Source organism: Buteo buteo, chromosome 8, assembly GCF_964188355.1.
Source record: "Buteo buteo chromosome 8, bButBut1.hap1.1, whole genome shotgun sequence".
Taxonomy (NCBI): domain Eukaryota; kingdom Metazoa; phylum Chordata; class Aves; order Accipitriformes; family Accipitridae; genus Buteo; species Buteo buteo.
Window position 1 is genome coordinate 5,627,173 of NC_134178.1, and position 14,097 is coordinate 5,641,269.

At 46.1% G+C, this 14,097-nt stretch overlaps 1 protein-coding gene across 18 annotated transcripts in view; it reads right to left on the reverse strand.

The window, feature by feature from the left end:
• Positions 1 to 9,028: 9,028 nt before the first annotated feature.
• DMD (dystrophin) overlaps positions 9,029 to 14,097 on the reverse strand; it is a 1,298,312-nt gene continuing 1,293,243 nt past the window's right edge. For all 18 annotated transcript variants that reach the window (XM_075033523.1, XM_075033524.1, XM_075033521.1 and 15 more), the window contains one exon: positions 9,029 to 11,552. In XM_075033523.1, coding sequence (XP_074889624.1) covers positions 11,455 to 11,552 — 98 coding nt within the window. In that variant the 3' untranslated portion in view covers positions 9,029 to 11,454. The remainder of the gene's footprint in view (positions 11,553 to 14,097) is intronic.

Genomic DNA, 14,097 nt, shown 5'->3' on the forward strand with positions numbered 1-14,097 from the left:
TGACTCTGTGCTGCTAATACATTTAGAAATTGTCTGCCTGCTGCAGATAGGCACTGCCTGCTTGGAAACATTTGGATTCCCTCTATCAGCGTCGCAGAGGGAGACACAGAAAATAGGGAAGGACATTTGATTGTTTGCACTTACCTCCATCCAGCAGTAATAGAAAAGCGTTTGTGTTTGATACATCCACCTGCTGTGCGCCGACAACCTTTGCTCTGCCTCCCCGAAGAAGGCGAAATCTGGCCGACGTCTCTGCCCGTTCCTTTTTTTGGACTGCAGAGGCTGCAGTGAGTTCATCCGGCCCTGTGTGTGCCCACAGGAGGCACTCGCTGGGAAATTCGGGTGGTGCAAGCCCTGCACCGGGGCCAGCGAACCAGCGGGACCATGCGGTGTGCTCAAAGCCCAAGGCCGACGCCGGCCGGTGGCCCGAGGGGCTCGGGCTTCACGCCGTCCCCTCCAGCTGTGCCAGCTGTGCTTCAACACCGGCCACCGGAGCCCGCGGGCAGGTCTCACCCTCTTTTTACGGGGTGGAAAGCAGAAGAGGAGCTGCTTTCCTATGGGGTTGACAGCAGTAGGTGTCGGGCTGTTTTCCAATTTCTGTTTCCGAATTTCTGTTTTCCAGGTACGACACGTGCCAGGGGACGGGAGGAGGTGGGCAGGGGAGGGGGCAGAGCCCCCGGCACCTTTACAAAGATGAAGAAGAAGAGAAGAGCCACTGACAAAGCAGATGGGGGGGGGACAAGGCAACCAAAGAGAGAGCAAAAGCTTTGGGAGAAAGGCAGGTAGCCAGAAGGCACAAACTGCAGCAAGCGATGGTGACCAAAAGCAGCGGGCTGTAGCCAAAACAAGGTCTGCAGTAAAAAGCTTTCTGTGCTTGTGTGAGCCACCACTTTCGAGGCAAAGGTGTGAGACAGCAGCCCTGGAGATGCTGGGGGGGAGCTGGGGGGTTGATAAGGAGCAGGTGGGACTGGGCTGGGTCAGGGTGAATGAGGGATAGTTTGTAAATGTGAGTCAAAGCACCTGGGGTAGCTTTTGGGGAGCGTATGTGAACTATTAAATAATAAGGAAACATTTTGGAAATCTGGGAGTCTCAGGGGTTTTGTAGAGCTGGCTAATACTTGGGACATGGAGGTGCTTGTTGCTTGCCTGCTTAAGAAATAAAAGTCTTCTCCGTTTCTGTTTTCTCCCCTGTGATGTGTGCTCCAGCAATCCAGCCTGGCAGCAGGAGCAATAAACCCTGATTTCAGAGGACATTCCCATTGCAAGCCGGCGTGAGAGTGTTAGGGGCTGCCCTCCCCAACTCCTCGCTGTGCTGAAACGTAACAAAAAGCCGTACGAACAACCCAAAGCGAGGACTTCCCAGCTGGAATCTCCTCGGTCACCTCTCCATGAAAAACACCCTTCTCCCCGGTGGTGTGGGCCCGTCGGTGGGTAGCCAAGGTTCTGCACAGCCCTGGGAACCCGGTGCCACTGCCAGCCCCGGCATCCCCTCCGGGCAGCCCATCCCTTTCGACCCCGCTTCGACCATGTCCTTTTGAGCTGGAAGGCCATGGGTTAATAAAAGTTTGATTATATACATATATATTTCTATATAAACCCTGCTGCTTCCAGCCACATACGGGCCCCCAGCGGCTTCGCAGACTGCGGTGCAATCACCAAAGGGTGGTAGAGGCACGGGGCTGGCTGCAGAAGAGAGAAAGATTTGTTGTTTGCTTAGCTGTGACTAAAGAGAATATTCCCTGCGTGCAGGAGGGTTTGATTATCATGTACGGCTGCATTTAGTGTGATCAGTTGTGGATTCACACACTAGAGCAGTACAGCATCGTACCTATACATCATATTAGATATTACCGGTGGGGGGGGAGCAGACGTGTTTTATGGCTATTTTGTTAGCTCCTACAATTTTAGAGCTTTTCTTTCTTTCTTTTCTTCTTTCTTTCTTTCTTTCTTTCTTTCTTTCTTTCTTTCTTTCATTCTTTCCTTCCTTCCTTCCTTCCTTCTTTCTTTCCTTCTTTCCTTCTTTCTCTCTCTCTCTCTCTTCCTCTCTTTCTCTCTTTTTTTTTTTCCTTTCCTTTAGATTACAGGAGAAATTTCAAGTGCCAAGTGGTTTGCTCCTTGCGTTGCTGTTTGCTGCCCTTACCGGAGCACAGCATACAACCTGGGGTCTTGCAGCCTGTAAGAACAACTGAAGTGAAACCCATGACACCGTCAAGCACTTTTAAAATTAAAATGCTGGTTTGTGCTTACAGAAACGATGCGCACCAGAGCTTAGCAGAGGGCTGTGGAGATCAGGGAAGGATGGGGAAATCGCACGTTAATGGATGACTGCCTCAGAAAACATCGGTCGGCTGGTGCTCCTGCCTCAGCCGGGAAAGCCCCACGTGAGCTTTTCATAAATTAAACTATTTCTGCCTTAAAGAAGCCTCTGCTGCGAGTGTGCTGCCGAACAAGGTGCCTCACCGCCTGTGCCACCTTGACATTCTCTTCTGAAGCGCCTGGATCCATGTGTCAACCAAACCACCCCAACCGACGAGCTGCCCTCGCACCACTTTGCCGTCCCCGTGCGTCCTCCTCGCCCCTCCGCTTGCACCGGGCACTGTCGGGATGAAGGGATTTGAGTTCTCTTGCCCAAATCCCAGACCTGGCTGGGGTCCCGTCCCCAGCCTGGCTCCAGAGATGCTCAAAGTCTCATCCCCTGGGAAGCATCTCCCGGCGGGATGGCCAGTCGGGGGCCGCCCAAAGTGAAGCGTGCGTGGGCACACGCGCCCACCAAGTCTCCCCCAGCACCCATCCGAACACAAAGTATTTCCCTATTTTCTGTTTCCTATATTTATATCCGCGCTACGTGGGAGGAGGAAAGCTGCGGTGAGCAAATATCCTGGGGTTGAGGGAAAAGCCCAGCCTGGGGGAAATGTGAGGTGGCTTTGCTTCGAGGCTACAGGCTCCCTTGGGCTTCGGCAAATTGGGATTTGATAGAACCCTTTCCTCCAACCCGTCGTGAGGTCTGGTAACCGTATCAATATTGCTGATAGCATCGTGCACGTGTTCATCCTAAGTAGGTTATCCTTCACGCTGCGTAGCTTCAAACCTGCTCGCTGCAATTTATCAGTGGGGAAGGATATTTTGGGAATGATCCCGTGTCTCTTCGCCGTGTCACAGGATAACGTGCTGCACATAACGAATTCCACCCACAGGATTTCTCAGTTTCCTATGCGGTAACGACACAAAAAAATATATGCAACACTCCGTCTCTCAGATCTTAGGGCCTTTTAAATGACCATCTAGTTCATGGTATCCAGCAATTCCCTAAGTGTTTGCAATATCCAGACGGTCCATTACAGTGCTCAGCAGAGCCGTGCTGAATCCGAAATGGGAGCTGCAGAAAATCAGGACGCTGCTCCTCTGCCCTGGACTCGAGAGCACGGCCGGCTGCGTGCTCTGGTGCCATCGGTTTGTCACCTGGGGGAGGCACGGCTTGCTCACACCAGCACTTTGTGCCGATACAACGAATTTCATGAAGCTGAGCTGATGCGGCGTCGCACGCTTGTTTTGGCGGTACCAACACAGCCAAGTGTAGCGGTCAGGGGCGCGGGTGATGCCGATGCTCCTGCCAGCTCAGGACCACTGTTCTCACGGCTCCAGTGGGAAGCAAAGGGGTTTACGGGAGGAAGGAAGGAAAAAGAGAAAGGAGTAAGACCAGGAGCCCTAACTTCAAAGGCCTTCCTTTTGTAAATGAGACAGTTAGATGCTCAGAATTAGGAAATGCCAAATTTTGGTAGCATCATTACCCTAGGTTAGAAGTCATTCCCCAGAAAGAAGGGGTAAGGTTTCTTAACGCCAGAAACCTCACACTATGCCGAGGCTGAAGGTCCCACCATCATCCTCTATACCACACAGCCTTTTTTTTTTAAATTGTTACCGGAGAGGGCAGGCGCGAAGCCTTGGCTCTGGGATATGGCCCCGGGCACAACACAGGAAGCGAGGGGCTTTCCACCGAGCCTTCCCCGGCTCCACGGGGCTTTTTGGGATGACTCACTTCTGTGCTGTTCCTTCTTCAAATAACTCAAAGGAGAAGGTTATTCAGGTCTATAGGTTCCCGAGGGGTAAAGCCCGTGCGTGGCCCTGGCTGTGTGAGTGGCACCTGCAGCCAGGTCACGGCGGTAACTCCCTGGCAGAAACGAAGCTGTAGGAAAGTGAACGAAAAAAGCAAGATCCCAACCAGCAACGCTACCGTCAGGCATCTGCAGCCGGGAAGTGGTAGGGCAACGAGTATCTTTTTGTTAATGTAACCCCTGCCTCAGCAGGCAACGTAATGCTGTTTGCCTTCGGTGGGCTGCTGGCAGGCTGTGCCACGCTCCGTGGGAGCTTTGTGGCAGTTGAGTGCTTCGTGGCTGAAAGCAAAAAGGAAAAAAGGTCAAAGGATTTGTATAAATCAGATGGAAGTCAGGGAAGTTATTCTGTGGATGCTAGGCAAGGATCAAAATGCTGGGATCATCTGCAGAGCCTAGCTGGAGAAAAACTCTGGGTAGGAGAGCTGAGCAAATTCCCCCTTATCCATGGAAATGGAAACCTTCCGTTGGGGTTGGGGGAACGGGTGGGAAGGTCAGCCAAGTGCAACAGCCCACAGCCTGGAAAAAAACCCCCACCAAGTAGTGCATGCCATAATGAAACAGCTGCCTTAGCAATAACTGACGTGAGTCCCTTCATGGCTGTGATTTGTTTTCTTGTACAAAAGAAAAAAAAAATGCCCTTTTACAGCAAGCAAAATCAAAGGTGTCTTTTGCAGCCTGCTGTTAAAGGGGTTTCCTTCTAAACCACAGAATCATCACTATTACTTTTTCACAGGCAATTACTCACCGCAGTTAATTTGAAGCAGCATTCGAAGTGAAATGGAGATACCCTATTTCTCCCTCTTCCCTTTAGCCTGCCTTGATATTATTATCATTTGCCGCTCAGGTGCCCATAGCAACAGCTGCTGCCGACCCCACTTCCCCCCCCCCAAAAATGCTGAGGGCTGGGTGTAAGTGAGCAGCAAAAATGAAGGACGTTTAATGCCTAATTTCCTAAGTAACATACTTGAAATTTGGCGGCTCTATCCACAGTAAGCCATTTAAGTGATGGTCGTCTGATTCTGTCCACAAGCACAGTAGATCATGACTTGGAGTATTTAACTTAAAAAAAAAAAAAATAAAAAAAATAGGCCACTTTTTAGTGAATTGCATTCACAGGACAAAAGCCACACAGTTTGAAGCCACCTTTGAAAGCAGAGTCCATTGGGCTGCTGTTGATGGTCACGGTCCATGGAGGTTTTGCAGCCTTATTGGTGGTATGGGCCAACCTCCATCCTCAACACAAATTCCAGCAACAAGCAAGCTTGTTCTTAAAAAAAAATCCCAAACCCCAAAGAAACAAAACAAGGAAAAAAAAAAAAAACAAACCCCTAAACAAAGACAGGAGAACCAGCATACCTGCCTACAAGGATTTTAATCATCTTCTGCGTCAGTGCATTAAAAGAAAGGAGTCTCTCGCTGAAGGTCTCATTCACAAAAGGGAAAACTTTGATTCACGCAGGGTTAGCAATGTCAGGAGGGTAAGAAAAGTCAGAAACTCCAGTCCAAGGAGTGAAGAGGAACATATATGTGTCATAACCGGCACCTACACAGCCACCTTCCTAAGCGTACGGAGAGCCCAGCGGGAATGGAAGGGGGGAGATGGAGGGGGAGAGCCTGCTCTGCAAGTAAAGCGATGGATTAGAAGTGGCACAAAAGAAAACGTTAATGAAGCACTGAAAAAATGAAGCTCGGTAGGGAAATTGGGGGGGGGGGAAACCAACTCAGCAGACTGAAGGAAAGACGGTGTCGGCTGCGCGATGAGGGGGGTTCAGGCGTGGGGGATTTTGGCAGGAGCCTACGGAGGAGCAGGGTGGGAAGGGGCCACCCTTGCCGCCGAGGGGTGGAAGGTGGTGGGAGATGGCGGTGGGGGCCGAGGGGAGGGCTGGGGCACCGGCCTTCTCCGCTGCGCTCACGTCTGAAGCTTGGGACCAGTGTGGGACGGGAAGGGGACGGGATGGGGTGGGAGAGGGAAGCGCCGAATGGTGAAGAGCATCCTAAGTATTAGGGAACTTTTAAGGAAACCTTCTATCCTGAAAAAGGGGGAGGGTAGGGACCCCTGCGTACCGTGCTCACTGATCGATAAAATCTGATTGGTTTATCTGATCGATAAAACTATGCGGGCGTTAACAGTATTGCGGCTTTGCAGCAAGAAAATAGGGATCTCCTGGGCTTGATGTGGGTACCTGCAACTCTAAGACTTAAAGATGCAAGTGGTCTTTCCCCTTCGTGTATTGTTTTGTCTTATAAGTTTGCTTAACGTAGAAGAGGAAGGCAGCAAAACCCGGGCAGAATAAAATAAATGCACAATAAGTCATTGAAAGGTTTAGCAGTATTTGTCTGCCTGCAAGATCTTGCTGAAGGAAGGCTTTGAGCTTGCCAGTGAGGATAAAAATAAAAGGGGGGGGGGGGGGGATGAAAGAAGCTAAGTTATAGTCTTGATGCCTTTATTACCTTCTGCCAAGGCTGGAAGGCCATGCCAGCTCTGCCAGGTGTTTCAGAGGAACAACAAAAGCAGACGGTACATGGAGCCAATGTGCTTACGGCCACTTTCCTCAGAAATCAAAATTCATGAAGAAACTTCAACGCCTGCTGAATAAAAGACCGCTCTGGTGCTGCAAAACACGGGCTGTTACAGTCTAGACTAAAGCTGAATTAATGTGCATTGTCAAGCTTTATCTAGTTTGACACAACTTTTATTCCGGTTCTTTTTTTTTAACTGAATGGTTAACAGGCTTAGCACAGCAATGGGCTTGTGCACGTGTGTGAGCGTGTGCATGCATGAATACGCGCACACACACACACAAAATGAGGAAGACCTGGGTATTTCATGCCTCTGTCTCTGTGTTGCGTGCAAATTTGTGCATATTCATGTATCTAGCATTTATTCTACGTACCTAACACTTTCTCAGGCCCATGAATTTCTGCGCTCGTATTTGTGGTTGGTAGGAAAAACCTCAGTAGTTTCGTGTCTTATCACCTGCAGCTGGTTGCAGCCTTTATCTAAACATCCGCTGCGGGATGCGCTGGGGAATTATACTCGCAACTGCCATTAATCTTCTGTGCAAAAGAAGTATCTATCTCCTACATCAGCGGTAGAATAAAACCATTTGTCTGGTGAATGAGGCGCAACTTAAAATTACCCTGCTGCAGAAGTAAAAATCCGCTCGCGATGGTATTTTTTGATTACGTACTAGCCCTGCCATAGATCATCAATAAGGGCATCTTTAAGTAGCGCAAACTTAACAGCAGGCCTTTAGATATTGAACAGTTTTAATCTTCTTTGGCGACACACTACCCGTTCTGAAATCGCTCTAACCTCATGTTATGTCGTACTGCTGCCAGCGTATAAAGATACACACCCGATAAATCTCCTTATATACACGGCGCTTGACTTCTGTTCCCATAAAACGCTTTGGGGTTTTGCCGCACGTCTCCCCGGCACGACCGCGCACACCCGACCTGCTGTGGCCCCGACCCTCACAAGGCAGAGTGGTGAGCAGGGAGCTGCAGCGACCAAACCATCTTTGTAGGACCAAGCCTTCTTTCTACAGCTTCACAGAGGGCTGACTGATTTACTTTAGCTTGTCCTTGCCTTAATAAAATAGTACGTTCCTGAAGACCCTCATTTAACATAGTTGTTAATGGTTTGAAAGATACCACACCTGCAAAACTGCACTTTGTGTTGCTGGGTTGGATCATCTTCAGATTCAAGCATGTGTGAAGGAAACAACGACAGGGATGCTGAGTGAGCCAACGTCATTTTCTGATTTCCTATTGTAGAAGTACATGAATATAAATTTACTTTTTTTTAATACTCATTGCGATTTTGGACATACTGATAGGTTGGGGTGAGGATGCTGTTATTCCTGGAGATGCTTATGCAGAGAAAAAAACCACCTCCTCCATTCAGCAAGAAAGCCAATAAAAGATTGCTGTTGGTTTTGGTTTTTTTCCTTCCCCTGTACATGTGCTTGTGTGCATAGGTGTGTGAGAGAGCGAGAGGAAAATCTTACCAAAGTAGTGGGTTGCTTATGTCAGCAAATAGGGAGAACTTGCTTGGACACAGCTAGTAAAAAAGCATGTGCCAGCTATTAAATAAATGGCGTATCCATTGTAATGCTCAGATAATAATAATGAAAAGAAGTCTTCGCACCTGGGAAACAATTGCCAAGTTGACTAATATGAGCCTTGGGTTGGCAAGCAGTAAGGATTTAGGCACTAGGCTGAAACAGCAACTCTCTGTATTTGAAGTCCCATGGTTCACTTCTGTAGCTACAAGACTTCCTTAACTCTCACCCCTCCCTTAACCACAAGTGCTTTTTAAACGGGTTTTCGGCACTATGAGCTACTGAACATGTGCCGTAATCCTCTTCCCTAGCTGGTAAGCGGCATTATCAGCTTATGGGGATTCCTGTATGGAAGCGTTACATCTTAGTTGGTCTCAGCAGCCCCATTTTTCTTGTGCAGATTTATGGCACCTTCTAACGAGTTGATACGTTTGCTCTGAGCTGAAACAAATTCCTAGTGAAGTCAAAACCGACGCATCTGCTCAGATGCGAGACGGGACGCGTGCAATCAGCCTCTCCGACAGGAACGTACACTTCCCGAAGCCCGGAGGAGAGGGGTGTGCTAGCATCACGCCTGGTGGCAAGGAGACCATCAAGCGCTGGATTGATCAGCGAAGATCAATCCGATGCGAGGCTCCCTTCAAAAAGCGCGGGGGCCGACCATCTCCAAAACGCTCGGGGGAGCAAAAAACCGGGAGGTTCACAACTTTGCCAGGGGAGAAGAACCCAAACCAGGTCGCTAACAAGGGGGTTTGGCAGTACGGGGTGCTGGCTGGGCGCCTAAGGCCAGGATCGCCGGAGGGGAGATGGAGTGGGTGTCTGCTGAACCTCAACAGAAGATACCGCACCTTTTATAACATAATTGCGTGCTTTATTGATATACACAGTAAAGCAGTATATAATACAATAGTAAGGCATATATTTGGTGAAATTTGGTATGTTGTGAAAAAATGCAGTAAAACAGAAGTTTATAAAAATAATTAGTAAATGTTACAGTGTTGGTGTTAAAACACAATATATTATGATATCCAAGTAATAAACCAGTACTGAGTAACAATGAAATAACATGCCATATGGTATTTATGTATTCAACTACACTGATTATGTTTTACAGTTTAATACTTTGTCATTATAAGGAATATGAAATAATTCCCAAATTACGCTTAAAAAAGCAGCGATAAAGCTCTCAACTTTTTAAATATTTTTTGACAGACTCACTCCAAAACTAAGATCTAGAAAGTAAAACAAACAAAACAAAACCCTGATGAAAACAACCGTGCAATCCATTTTTCCTCCATTTTTTTTTCTGAAGAGAAAGTTTAACATATAAGGGGGAAAAAAAAAAGAAGAAACCCATCTCTTTCTCAGATCTCAATTTAAACCTTCTGATAAAAAAGACCATGAGAAATACCAAGGGTTCCTATTGTAATAAAGTGTTAAAAAAGCTTTTTATTAGGAAAGCAGAGGTTTGGGGGGATTGTACTTATTTTTTTGTAAATGATTATTGTTGTTGGTATTATTTAAACGATGAGACCTGGTCACACAATGGACACGTGGTGATGATGTAACATTATCTGTACGTAATTGTCAGGAACACCACAAAACCAAAGTGAGGTAGAAATAGCATGACTAGCCATGTTCAATGTTAACTAGCGTTCAAAATAAAATCTTTCCCAAGTTTAATTACACTTCATACAAGAAGAGGTAACAGATTTTGTACTCTTGCAATATAAAGTCAGATGGTGTGTTTCTACGTATTCTAAGATAAAATTAAAAGCTGGTTAAGAAAATGAAGTGGTAAAGCTTTTGCTGACAGCACCTCATACCCAAACCTACCTCTCACGAGCTGCAGTCAAGCCGGCTAATCTGTTTCGCTATCAGTTCCTGTCTTTCTCACGTTATTGTTAATTGTGCGGGATTACTTGTAGAGAGAAATGGGGAAGGAGAAAGGACCAGGTCCTTTGTTTTGGTGATAAATACCTCATGGAGCAGTGTGGCTACCTTCACCTGATCACCAGACGCGCGCAAGAACAGCAGTAACTCTTCTACAGCCTTTCCCAAAGGTTGCTGGCAGTGCTGCAGCTCCTTGGGACCGGCTGCTGTAGCAGGTTGAGACACGGATTCTGGAAAGCTCTGGTTTTATTTTCCAGAGGATCGAAGAGCTTCACGCTCATTACCAGCACCGGCAGCTGGACGAGCGGAGCTGCTCTGTGAGTAACCTACTTGTAACACCTACTTGTGCTGTGGGTCAGAAGCTGATCCCGCAGGGGACGGTCAGGAGGGAATTTCTCCCTTTTTTCTCTCCTCTGCAGCAAAGGTGACGCGAGCGGTGGCAGCGGAGGGGGGAGAGCTGCGCCCAGCTCCCGCTGAAGCACTGCCTGCTGGCCACGGCCAGCGGGGGACCGGACACCGAGGTCCAAAGGTTTAATCCCGTAAGGCAATCTCTACGTTCCTTTACTAATAGCATTTACTCAGCAGAGGAAACGCTGGCGCATAGGATGGTCATTAAATTCTTTCCTTCCTTCTTCTGGTTTGTTTTTTTTTTTTTTTTTTCATTAATTTTTTGCAGGCTCTGTCTTGTAATGTGCTCTTTCATTTAATTATTGCAAACTAGCTGTGTGATTCATGTAATTCTTAATTTTATTGGAAAGAGGTGAAATAACTACCTTTTTTGGAAGTTCAGGAGATTTTTTTCTTTTTTTTTAAGCCAGCCCTAGTCAGACAAAACCAATGAGAAATGTAAGTTGGCTGTTTTGATGTTGCTGCAGGAAATACTTTTTTCTTTTTTTCTTTTTGATAGGCAAGGAAAAGAACACAGGACATGAATCTCTTTGATGCAGTTACAGAGCTGAAATGATACTAAACAAATGCACTGCCTCAGTAATTTTTTTTTGTGTTTTTTTTAAGGGGGTTTCTATAAACAATTATTTTTATAAAGCACACTTTAGTTTACAATCTTTCATTATAACTGTTATAAATTTTTTTTAAACAACCCAAAATGCGTTCCATATAAAGAAATGGCAAGTTATTTAGCTATCAAGATTTTACATGTAGTTTTCTTATAATTTTTGTACAATTGCATAGACGTGTAAAACCTGCCATTGTTAACAAAACAGTAACAGACTTAGGAAACTACTGAAATCTACAGTATAGTACCACTACCCTTCACAAAAATATAGATTTGTTTTCTTGTAAACTCTTACAGTCTAATCCTCTTTGTAGTATGAATATTAAAAAAACCATGCGGGACGCCTGAAGTTGTAAAACACATCTTGCTATTCTAACACCTTGTCGTCGGTCATCACTGTCACTAAGGTTTCCATCGCTCTTCCCAAGTCGCCTGCCATGTGGAAAAGGCTCCCTACATTGTGGCCTGAAAAAGAAAGTCAAAGAGCAAATTAAACAAAGAAGACACGGCAGCAGGTTGGTAGGAACATTTTACGGAAAAGGCCGAGCACAGATACATCATTCCCCATGTACCGCTTGCCGCCGTCCCCAGTGGAGTACACCGGAGAGTAGTCTTTCCAAAAGTCTCCTAGATGAGTCTAATACGTTGTCGTTAGCAAAAGTTGCCGGTTTTGCAGAACACTTAACAGCAATACTGGCTTGAATGGCTACGGTAAACTATGTTGACAATAAGCCAGCATGTTCGTGTTCCAAAAAAACCCCTGTAGCGATGAAGCTGTATCATTACGAATGTTCATCAAAAGCAATGATTAAATCCATTGACATCACAGAAAAGTTTCCAACTGGTGCTGCAAGTGTGTGACCATTCAATGTTCTATCAAGGAGAAAAACAGAAACAAACAGATCAGCAGTAATTAACTAAATCATTAAACTCAAGAGCTCCCAGCAGGATACCTGCACAGATAGCTAAAATGATGACCAAACTAAACGGCTGCAGTTTATTCAATCATTTTTAAAATAGCCTTTGCTTTTCAGACAGCAGTCCAGCAGAAACAAAGATACCACAATTATGAAGTGACTACTACCCAGTGGTTCACTTGCGCATTTCTCCTTACCCGTAACCACTGTAAAGTCCGAAGATGGTATAACCAGAGCACACGGTCCTCCTACACAGAACTGATAAATAAACGCAGAGTACAGTTCTGGACATGAAACCTGTAACTTCTCACACTCATTTTACCACCGCTGCAAATGGAAAGGAAAGGTAACAACGCTGATCAGCAGTAAGAAACGGCTTCAACACAACTAGAGACTCAACAGACTCGAAGGGAGGGAGATGAAATTGCCAAAAGTTGCCAGTTTAGGCACTTGGCATACCCTGCCTGGTCTCTGGCTGCTGTTCAGAAGAGTGTGGGTCTCCTGCAAGTCCTGTGTCAGAACTGCAGCCTTCTACGACTGTATCAAATACCTTCTAGCATCGCAAACGACAGAGACATCATGGTTTAAACAACTGAATCCCATCTGGAGTCTCCCTCCTGAAAAAACATGACTGAAGAGGGGAATATGACAGAGATCTAGGCACGCTACAAGATGAGCATCCCAACCAGGGACTAGTGTTCAAGATTTCTTGCAAGGACAAGGAGGAGCGAGCAGACAGAAGGTCTGAAAACAAGCAGAAGGAAATTATACTCCACACAGCACATAATTGTATTACTGAACTCATCGCCACAGGCTGATGTTGAGGCCAAACACATAAATGAGTTAAAAAAGGAGTTAGAAAATAATCACTGAAGAAAGATTTATTTAGATGCAAAGAAGTGCATGTGACCTCCAACTCAAGAAGTCCCCAAGCTGCTGAGTGCCAGCAACTGAAAGTATGTAACAGGGGAAGTATTACTCAATAAAACTGTATATTGCTACAGCCTGAGGGGTTTGATTTACTCCCTGAGAGTACTTGCGATAGAATATCTGTCTAGAAAACATGGGGGTGCGATGCCCTCTGCCCACAGCCTTGCTTCCCAGGAGTGTTCTGCGTTAGCCTGGGTGACGAGTGCTTGCCATGGTCCTTGAGGAAGGAGCGCCCAAATGAAGAAAGGACATGACCAGGGTACCCAGGATACACCTTTCATGCAGTCCCTACCTGTAATGTGCTGGACCCCGACTGTTACCATTGCCCACCTACACGGTGGGTGTCCCTCCTGACACAACTGTCTTCTCCGACAACAGGAATGAACCTTCCCTGTGGGGCAAATCAAACTCACCATCCTCTTCCGAATGTTCAAATACTATGGTAGTCATGTGCTGCTGACATTTCTACAGTACATAGGAGCTTGGAGAGATGTTAGTTAATATTCATCTGCATTTATCGAATAGACAAAAAATGACCTGAGCAATATCCAGAGAAGTTTGTTTCTTCTGGGGAACTACTACCACCTTTTACATTCAAATACTAGTTTTTTAAAGGTGGTCTTTTTTTTTCTTTTTAATGTAGCATTCATTACACAAAACTAGGCCATACGTAAATGATAACTACTCAACAAGATTTGACAGTGAGCTGTGCTGTGCGTGGCACAGTTTGCCAGGTATCAATACAAAGAAATACTTGGTTCTAATCTGGTGATTTTGCTAACTGCATGAACGCACAGAGAAACAGATGCATCGATCAGCAATTCCATCCATAAATCACTAATGTATAGCCATCCTATCCACCCTAAGCAAAAACTTTTATTTGCTCATGAGCACATCAAGTAACAGCACATGAAAAATTCCTGCCAAGTTTTGGTCAAAACATAGTTTACTTTAAAGCAAATGTGTGCTACTACATTTATTTTAGATGTAAGGGATAATCTCTCTTACTGGCACTATGCGGGCTGAGATCAATCCAGCAAATTACACAATGGAAAGTGAAAATTTGACAAAGCCATATGAAAGCAAGACCATATTTTAGATAGGAGATGCTTACGTAAACGGAAAAGTAACTGCCACTGGTTTGCTCTACTTAGCTGAAACTC